Here is a 10,874-nt window from a genome sequence, read left to right on the forward strand (position 1 = left end):
ACCGAGCCCTGTCAGGTGCCAGTCAACCTGCTGTGTTGGCATCTAAGGCCTGACAGAGGGTGGTGCTTAGTTTACGTGGTCTGTGAGCAAATGTGTTATAACATGTCTCCAACCATAAAATGTTAGCTTTTATATTAGCGTGTCTGAAGTGTTTTTAGATGTTGGCCTTTATACTCATATCTGATATTTGAAACGTATAGGACATATTTGTTTTTGTACAGATACTGTAGATACAGTATATCCATTACTTTCTTTTCTCCCATCTGTCCTGCTACCCTCCTCCAACCAGTGACATACTTTTAATGTATGCCATTAAGAAACTAATTAGGATAATGAACAGAGAGAGGGGGAGGCCCATCTTCTTTTCCCAGGTTTTGTAACGTAACAGGCCGTATCCTCTCGCCTCACACACACAAAAGACACCCACCATCACACTGTGATGATACTGTAGAGCTTCACACACACACAGAGAGAAAACACACACACAGCTCACACATGGAATGCTGCTGCCACACACACAGTAACACAGCGAACACATGTAATGCTGCTGCCACACACACAGTCACACACACACAGCTAACACATGTAATGCTGCTGCCACAAACACAGTCACACACACATACCTGCTGCCACACACACAGCCACACAGGGACCTATCATTGACATAAGTAACACAAACAGAAGTAGCACAGCTAACATGTCTACACTCTCTCTCACTCCCTCCCTCTCTCCCCCGCCCTCTCTCTCTCTCTCTTTCTGTGTTTCTCTCTCTCTCTCTCTCTCTCTCTCTCTCTCTCTCTCTCTCTCTCTCTCTCTCTCTCTCTCTCTCTCTTTCTCTCTCTCTCTCTGTCTCTCTCTCTCCCTCCGTTTCTCCCGCACTCCCCCCCTCGCTCCTTCTCTCTATCTCTCTCTTTCTCGCTCTCTCTGTCTCTCTCCCTCCCTCTCCCTCTCTCTCTCCCTCTCACTTGCTCACTCTTTCCATCACTCACTCCCTCACTCTCTCTCTCTCTCTTGTTTTCCCCTTGGCTGTGCTCTGACTCGGTTGTCAGACTGGGTTAGTTTGGCTGGATAGCTCTCTATAATGTTTCTTTATTTGTTCTCCTCTTTGTGAAAGGGGGTTGCAGTGTGGGGGTGGGCTCTGGCTTTTTGATTGTACTCTAGGGGAAAGAGCCTTAACTGATGTAGAGCTATCTCAGATCTCCAATCCCCTTTCCATGTTCAACATTTCACCCCGCTCTCCTGTCAATAATACACCTATGCCGGGCTGGAACAACGATTCGCCTCACATAATGAACAAACATGATTAACTTTACACATGCTCAATTGGATGGAACATGGATGATAAGGGACACTTAAGTAGGCATTGGAGTATGCGTGTGAGCACTTGTGCCAGTGTGTGTAGGTGGCTATGATTCTGTTTCTGTCTTCATATCATAGGTTTTGGAGGATGTGCGTGTGCGTCCTTGTGTGTTCGACAGTTGGATAATAATACATGGCGTTTAGGTGTGTTTGGTAATCTGTCCCAGGTAGTGTGTATCTGTCAGAGTGATCCAGGTAGAGCATAAGCAGCCATTACCGAGCTGATGGAGCCTGCAGTTTTCTCTTTCAACTGTCTGCCTGTCTGACAATGTGCCTGTGTGTGCTTCCTCATCCTGTGTGTTATCTCTCTCCTCCTCCAGCGCCTTATCTCTCCCTATCTTCTCACTGGAGCTGACAGGAACATGACCCAGAAAACCCTTTCTGATTTCAGACTCCGATAGGGCCTCTACATCGTCTCTCTCTCTCTCTCTCTCTCTCTCTCTCTCTCTCTCTCTCTCTTTCTTTCTCTCTCCCTCTCTCTCCTCTACTCTTTTTCCTCTTCTCTTCCAGCCCTCCCGCTTCATCTCTCCTCACGTTACATATTCCTTGTTTCTTAATGTAGCTCTCCCTTCCTCTCTCCTCTTCTTTCTCCGTTTCCCCGTTCTCTCTAACTTCTATCTTATTTCGACCATCGTTTCACCATTTTCTAACCCATCCTCCCTGCACTCTTTTGGTCTGTCCTTATTTTACTGTGTTGGAAATCTCTGTGGTTCGGCCTTCAGCATCATGCCATATCTATAGAACTAGTCTATGTGGAGAGAGGTACTCTGCATTGTGATGATGTATGTAAAGTACCTGAAGTATTATGCTAACGAGGGGGACGTGTCTGTGCTGATGATGTAGACACAGGCACAGATGGTTGCGGAGACAGAAAGTGTGTTGACCAGAGCGGAACATTGAGAGAGAAAAGACAAGGAAGGACATGAATGTTAAGTCACAGATGTGCATCTGACTATTCAACTAAAGTGAACCCTAACCCTAAGTCTGAGTACCTGCTTCAACTGCCAAGCCTTCTATTGGCTAATAACCACAGTTAGTATTCAGGACTAGGATCAGAAATCGGCTCTGGCATTTCTGACAAACCAGACCATTTTTTCCCCTTGAGGCCCCCACACCTGCCCATTTTGTTTATTGGAGCTGCCATTATTAGCCAGAAAATTGTCATTTTGTGCAAGAAACCCAAGTTAGACAGGCCCACTAGGTTAAAAATGTACCAGCCCATCTGGCAATTGCCCGAAATGCCAAATGGCCAGTCCACCCCTGGCCTCATCCAATCAAAGAGAGGTGAAGCATCATCTGTTTCAATTGGTGTCCAATCAGGCGGTGTCCTCAGTGACTCCACCAATTACAGATTAGTGCACTGAGGCAGGGCCACTGCTATTTGGCTCTGGAGACACTGCTGCCCACACAGATTGGGGGAAATTGTTTAAGCACAATTTACAACTCAAATTTGATTTGAGAGAGGAAATATAGTGTGTGTTAGCCTGTAAACAAATGATTTGAAGCATGCATGGAAAGAGATAGAACGGAGAATAGAGAGGGAAGAATCGGAGTGTTTCAGTAGCGATACAAGGAACCAATCCAACCCAGTTACCAGATTCTTGCCTAGCTAGAAAGCAGGTTTAAATCAATATGCAGTGGAACTTCTTGCAGTGGACATGGGATTGGTGAGTGTGAATGTAAATATGCATTCTTGTAGCACAATACAAAACGTGTTTTAGACCATATATCTGGTTACTGAGTTTAGATAGAATAGGACCCAATGTCTTGTATACAGAAAAGTATTTTACCATCAATACATCATTGCAATGGGTTTATTGTCCATCCTAAATGTATACATTTTAACATCTTTCCACCTACTGTAACAGCCAGCCAAGTGTAAAGCTGCATCTCTGTGAGATGAGCAGATTTTGCATTAGGGGAAGTTGAAGCCTGGCACTTTTTAAAGTGCCCCTCAGCCACGGCATAACTTCATCTGGGTCAGAGGTCAGAATCCAACCCTACTACACCGACCACTGATAGAGAAGCACTGTACTGCATGGAGCTCCGCTGAGTCCCATTTAGAACGTAGGCTACACACGTCTGCAACCACACCCTGACACATTTACAGCAACAGATAACGTGCTACCTGTCTCAGACCTGCTGTTTTCAACTCTCTAGAGACAGCAGGAGCGGTAGAGATACTCTGAATGATCGACTATGAAAATCCAACTGACATTTACTCCTGAGGTGCTGACCTGTTGCACCCTCTACAACCACTGTGATTATTATTATTTGACCCTGCTGGTCATCTATGAACATTTGTACATCTTGGCCATGTTATGTTATAATCTCCACCTGGCACAGCCAGAAGAGGACTACACCTGCATTGCTTGCTGTTTGGGGTTTTAGGATGGGTTTCTGTACAGCACTTTGTGACATCAACTGATGTAAGAAGGGCTTTATAAATAAATTTGATTGAGATAACGGGCTCGTTAACAATGGGCTGATATTGGGCGACTGTACTTGAACAACTTCCAGACAGACTGCAGTCTAGATTTACAGCCATGTCTAGCCATACATGTCCACTTCCCTTACAGTGGGCATTATTGACGTCCTTTCTGTAAAAAAAAAGTTCAGATATGGCGCTATGTTCCCTGCACGTTGCAAGGCGCATGCTGGCATATGAGTGCAGCAGAGTGTTTGAGTTCAGTGACCTCCCGTTGGACAGTGTCCCTGTTTTAACACCCTGTTGGACAGAGTGGGCTGAGAGTCCCCCAGCAGTGTAGCTGCTCTGTGTGTCTGTATGTGCTGCTAATGCTGATGGAGCCCGGCCCATAAGACAGAGTGACAGCTGACTTGGGCTCAACTACAGCCTGAATCCGCTCAACTGAATTAGTATGTTGGGAGGAGGTTTTATGCAAGGCTCACAGATGTATTTAATTTCACATGGGATGGGTTAAACGGTTCATTAGATTTAGCCCCGTTAGAGGCGCGGTAAACCCATCTTTGGGAGTTTCGCTGCTTCCTCTATCCTTGGTCAAGATGGGTCAATCCCTTAGCTGCTCTCTCACTTAGGAAAGAGGGGAGGTTTGGTGAGGGGAGGGGTAGGGGTTAGGGCTAAGTGGGTCACTCGCTGGGTCAATTTAGGATGTGCCAGAGATGAAAACAGCCCTCCCCTCCTCCTGTCTCTTGTTTGTGTGTAAATCCCCTGTACAACAGAATGGGTGTGCTCATGTGTTAATGGGTCAGTCTCCTTCTAGTTAAATGCATGAACAGTTTTTCCCTTTTGTCTTCTGTTGGGGTTTTTCGGGGCAGACTTCCTGTCCGCCTGTTTCTGTCCGTGGCTGTGCATCCCGCTCTCTCTCTTTCTCTCCTTCGCCACAGATCATCATCTCAATTACTCATTCCTTCTTTTCTCTCTTTCTCCTTTGCTCTTTCTCTCCGTTCTTCTTCTCTGTCTCTCTCCAAAGTTGGTCATCATCTCGATTACATCTCGATTGTGCATGCATGCATGTATATATGTGTGTCTATGTACTCCTGTGTGCGTGTGTGTCTGTCACATACACAATCATGTCATTAGCACTTTGTCATATCTCTTCAGTAAACCAGTGAACCTTTAAACTGAGACATGCGAGAGAGTCTGCTCAACTCAAATACCATACACCATGAAAGCCACCCTCCCTCACCCTCCCTCCCTCTACCTCTCCCTCTCTAATAAACCCTCTCTATTTCAGTCTTTATTTCTCATTCTCACCCTCTCTATTTCTCATTCTTTGTCGCTTTTCTGTTTATATATGGTTCTTACACCTCTCCTTCTCTCCCTCTTTGCACCTTTGCTTCCAATAGAGAAAGAGAGAGAGAGAGAGAGAGAGAGAGGATCCACATGAAAAAATACTTTGGTATGAATACTATAGTATTCACTGTAGTGTTTTTGCGGACTAATACTGTCGCGAATACTAAATACTGTTGTAGAATACTGTAGTAGTTACTGTAGTGTTGCTGACATGACTGCAGTATACTATAGTATTAACAATTTACTATATTATACAGTAAATACTGTAGTAAAAAAACTATAGTAAACTATAGTAATTAATGTTGTGATTTTGCAGACAGCAGAATTTACTGTAGTGCTTTTGCAGATTGTAGTATACTGTAGTATTTACCAGAGGTGTGGACTCGAGTCACATGACTTGGACTCGAGTCTGACTCGAGTCACAAATATGATGACTTGCAACTCGACTTTGACTTTAACACCAATGACTCCTGACTTAACTTGGACTTGAGCCTTTTGACCCGACCTGACTTGATACCCTCCCCAAGCTGACTTGATACCCTCCCCAAGCTGACTTGATACCCTCCCCAAGCTGACTTGATACCCTCCCCAAGCTGACTTGATACCCTCCCCAAGCTGACTTGATACCCTCCCCAAGCTGACTTGATACCCTCCCCAAACTGACTTGATACCCTCCCCAACCTGACTTGATACCCTCCCCAAGCCCAAATATTAAAAATGATGCTATTAAAAAAAGTGTGCAGCGCATCAACTCTTCATTTAACAGATTACAATTTGAATCGGACAGCAGCCAATCAAATTGTGCCAGCTGAGAAAAAGTTGTGCGTGGCAGTGCAGAGGAACGTCGGCGGGTGAATTCAGATGGAGCCCTTGGAAAGATGATACCCAAAATTATGATTTTCGGATATAAAGACAACGCTGTATCAACAAAAAACGGATTGCAACTTGCAAAACATGTGGGAAGAAAATTACAGACGGAGGCGCAACAATTTCCAACTTTGTTCGACATTTGAAGCTGCACAAAGAACGGTAAGTTGTGGCTAATATAGCCAACAGCTATATAACTAATAACTTTACTATTGTAGCATGTAGGCTAACAGTCCACACAGTCAGTCAGTGCGGGAACATGATCATTGCACCCAAGATTGAGCTACAACTGGCTAGGCAGTTGGTAGCCTAAATCCTGCCTGATGTTACTGCTGTCCTAAAGCCATTGACATACGTTAGCCTACTGTAACCACATACAGAGTGTGTGTGTGTGTGTGTGTGTGTGTGTGTGTGTGTGTGTGTGTGTGTGTGTGTGTGTGTGTGTGTGTGTGTGTGTGTGTGTGTGTGTGTGTGTGTGTGTGTGTGTGTGTGTGTGTGTGTGTTTGGGCGATTGTGTACAAGCGATTGTGATTGTGTACAAGCCTACATCGCCCGATTGCACCCCATAGCGATCCTCGATAATCAATCTCTATTGGGGGGGGGGGGGTCTTTCTCATGGCTACCCATGTATTTCCATGGAAATATAACGTTTATTTGGAAGGTAATAAATATATAGATATTTTTAAAAGCATTCATGATTTGCGTAAATGTAATATACTAACTATTACTCTTGTTAAAAATATAATATGAAATGGTATTACATTTGGTGAAGAGCACATTATGACTTGTTTAGGACTCGAAACTCAAAGTTTAGGACTTGAGATTTGACTTGATACTTGTCGGTCTTGACTTGAGACTTGACTTGGGACTTGAGTGCTAAGACTTGAGACTTACTTGTGACTTGTAAAACAATGATTTGGTCCCACCTCTGGTATTTACTGTAGTGTTGCTGACATGACTGCAGTATACTGTAGTATTAACAATTTACTATATTATACAGTAAAAACTGTAGTAAAAAGAACTATAGTAAACTATAGTAATTAATGTAGTGATTTTGCGGACTGCAGTATTTACTGTAGTGTTTTTTGGTCTGTAGTACACAGTAGTATTTACTACAGTGTTTTTTGCGGATAATACTGTAGTATTTCTTAACTATAGTATTGTACGGTATACTACGAAATTCTATAGTAAGTACTACACATGATCGAGGGATACTACAGTGCGTAATATAGTATTCTACAGTATTATACAGTTTACTACAGAATTCTATAATAAGTACTGCAGTATACTACAGTAAACTGATTCAAGTCTGCAAAATCACTACATTGAATACTGTAGTAGAATACTGTAGTATTTACTGTAGAGTTGCAGACATGACTGTAGTATACTGTAGTATTACCTATAGTGATTTTGCGGACTGTAGTATACTGTAGTATTTACTATAGTATTCTACAGTATACTACAAAATTATATAGTAAGTACTACACATGTTCGAGGGATACTACAGTGTGTAGTATAGTATTCCAAATCAAATCAAACTTTATTGGCCACATGCGCCGAATACAACAAGTGTAGACTTTACCGTGAAATGCTTACTTACAAGCCCTTAACCAAAAGTGCAGTTCAAGAAGAAGAAAATATTTACCAAGTAGGCTAAAATAAAAAGTAAGAATAAAAAGTAACACAATAAGAATAACAATAACGAGGCTATATACAGGGGGCACCGGTACCGAGTCATTGTGCAGAGGTAGGTGGGGGCGAAGTGACTATGCATAGGTAACAAACAAGCAGCGAGTAGCAGCAGTGTACAGAAGGGGGGGGTCAATGTAAAGTGAGCGGTGGAGATTTATATGAATTGTTCAGCAGTCTAATGGCTTGGGGGTAGAAGCTGTTGAGGAGCCTTTTTGTCCTAGACTTGGCGCTCCGGTACCGCTTGCCATGCGGTAGCAGAGAAAACAGTCTATAACTTTGGTGACTGGAGTCTCTGGCAATTTTTGGGGCTTTCCTCTGACACCGCCTGTTATATAGGTCCTGGATGGCAGGAAGCTTGGCCCCAGTGATGTACTGGGCCATTTACACTACCCTCTGTAGCGCCTTACGGTCAGATGCCGAGCAGTTGCCATACCAAACGGTGATGAAACTGGTCAGGATGCTCTCGATGGTGCAGCTGTAGAACTTTTTGAGGATCTGGTGGCCCATGCAAAATCTTTTCAGTCTCCTGAGGGGGAAAAGGTTTTGTCGTGCCCTCTTCACGACTGTCTTGGTATGTTTGGACCATGATAGTTCGTTGGTGATGTGGACACCAAGGAACTTGAAACTCTCGACCCGCTCCACTACAGCCCCGTCAATGTTAATGGGGGCCTGTTCGGCCCGCTTTTTCCTGTAGTCCACTATCAGCTCCTTTGTCTTGCTAACATTGAGGGGATATGTAATACCTTTCCTTACACCTTACCCGCTGGTGTTATGTAATCTATAGCCTCAAGCGGTAAATAGAAGGGGTGGTTGATACTGTAGGAGGATGTCATGTGTTCATGTGATGTGATTATGACTGATGTGGCTTTAAATGGCCACTAGTCTTGGTTTAGATGAATATGACTGGGTTGGTATTTAAACGGTCAGGGGATGTGGCTGGGTTGTTATTCTGACTGTGTCTGGGGAATTGTGTGGGCGATATGGGTCATGTCATAGGCATGGTTGTGGGATTGAGTTCAGTGTTTCTGACAGGGCAATACTCCCTGCTCTGACCTAGTTCCCCTGGCCAGAAGGCCCCACGTGTTTTGTTTTTTTTAAACTCAGTCGGGGTCTCAACTTACTGTTGCAAGTTAGAATAGTAGAATACACAATGTGTAATTTTGAAATTTGATTATGCATCAGCAGTTTTTCTCGTTATATCAGTTACTTATAGTCACTCAATTAGCCCGCCAGCTGTCTAAACTTATTGATCATGGTCTAATTATCAACCGAGGGACCCCCATTGATCTTGTTAGTCAGTCTCACTCAGATATCATATGAAAAACTGCAAACATTTCTCTCCAACCCATGGCAAAACATGTAGAATTGCACGAAATGAACTCTAAAACATGTATCTCCGCTGTCAAACAGGGAGCTGTTAAAATGTTTTGTTCGCAATGTTGTAGCCCCCAACCCCATCAAAGTTGCCCATCCCTGATGTAAGGTATCTCTCTAAATGTAGTCTTCCTCCCCTCCTCTTCCTCTCTTAGCTACCTCAGATGGGACAAGGCAGGGACTGGACAGCATGAGAGGAGGAGTGTGTGTGACACGAGGGATGAAGGTGATTCTCAAAGTGGGACAGAGTGAGTATCTTCATCAGATATATTGTCCTTGATTTGGTTTCATCAGTCATTCAATAGTTATCATCCTCATATAGATGAATGTGCATGGGCTCTTCAATATTCTTGTAAAGGCCTTATATTCATAATATTCATGAAACTGCCATATGCCAAATCAAATCACAATTTATTTTAAGTGCATTTAAAGAACAAGTTCACTTTTTTGGAACAAACTTACCCCACCAGCAATATACTTCCTCATGCTCGTTCTGCAGTTGCAGGGTCACAGATAAAACATGAACAAAAGCACACAAAAAAAACAACTTTTGTTATATACAGATTTAGTTAGAGAAAAGTGAATTGTCCTTTAACAAAAGCCTCAATTGTCAATACACTTTACAGAAAAGCAAATTCATAAAAATGTTTACAACCCTAAACCAACTGTATGATTTCCCATAGCTGCTTATGGCCTCCCACCCAAACCCAAACCAGACCCAAACCGCTTCAACCCCAAAGGTAAGTCAGTCTACAGTACAGTATCCAGAGGGAGAGGAAACTCACTTCACTGGTTTAATGATACAGTATCTACAGTATTAGTAAGTCATTGATCCTGACCCGTCTACCCTTACAGGGAATGGGACGACACCCAAGGCAGGTGGCGAGGGAGAGGGGAACAACGGGAACAACCCTCCACCCTCCTCTAGCGTGGCGGTGATCGCTGGAGCGGTAGGGGGCGGAGCCTTCCTCCTCATCGTGACCGCAGTCATCTGTGTGGTGTGTTACCGCTGGCGACAGAACAAGCACTCTGAGACTCACCACCCCACCCTGACCCTGACCACCCTCACCCCCAAGAGGTGCAGCACCAGCGGAGCCGGCTGCTCCACCGGAGGCAACAACGGCTCAGAGCCCAGTGACATCATCATCCCGCTGCGGACTTCAGACTCGGCCTACTGCCCGCACTATGAGAAGGTGAGCGGGGACTACGGCCACCCCGTCTATATCGTCCAGGAGATGCCCCCCCAGAGCCCAGCTAACATCTACTACAAAGTATGAGAGAGGGTCAGCCACACAGCCCGGGTGACATAGACATACAGGTGTACCCAACACATAGACTGCTGTTTTCAACATAGAAATACAACTGTCCCTCTAGCTCCCTCCACTCCCTCACTCGACCCAACTCCCTCTCTATGGCTAACTGTTTGGGATGGCTATCCTCAACCTCCTGCCCCATGGACTCTGCTGTACAGTGCTCTGACACTGGATGGATGGATGGATGGATGGATGGATGGATGGATGGATGGATGGATGGATGGATGGATGGATGGATGGATGGATGGATGGATGGATGGATGGATGGATGGATGGATGGATGGATGGATGGATGGAGGGGTGGTTGTGTCTGGGGGGGTATTGATCTGTTCCCTGCTGTGAACCCAATGATGGAGGCCGTGAGTTCTGGACATGTGGGCCATTAAGCTGACGGACTGTGGCAGCGACTCAGTCCCCACCTCTCACTCAAAGTGAGGACACTGGATATGAAATGTCAAACCTTTTCAAAGTGTTAGTGTGTGTGTGTTTGTGTG

General features: G+C 44.5%; 1 protein-coding gene across 1 annotated transcript in view; it reads left to right on the top strand.

The window, feature by feature from the left end:
• LOC120021335 (ephrin-B2-like) overlaps positions 1-10,628 on the top strand; it is a 66,305-nt gene extending 55,677 nt beyond the window's left edge. Inside the window, exons 3-5 of the mRNA XM_038965045.1 lie at positions 9,223-9,315; positions 9,751-9,807; positions 9,923-10,628. Coding sequence (XP_038820973.1) covers positions 9,223-9,315; positions 9,751-9,807; positions 9,923-10,344 — 572 coding nt within the window. The 3' untranslated portion in view covers positions 10,345-10,628. The remainder of the gene's footprint in view (positions 1-9,222; positions 9,316-9,750; positions 9,808-9,922) is intronic.
• The last annotated feature ends 246 nt before the right edge of the window (positions 10,629-10,874 follow it).

Source organism: Salvelinus namaycush, chromosome 26 (genome assembly GCF_016432855.1).
Source record: "Salvelinus namaycush isolate Seneca chromosome 26, SaNama_1.0, whole genome shotgun sequence".
NCBI classification, from domain to species: domain Eukaryota; kingdom Metazoa; phylum Chordata; class Actinopteri; order Salmoniformes; family Salmonidae; genus Salvelinus; species Salvelinus namaycush.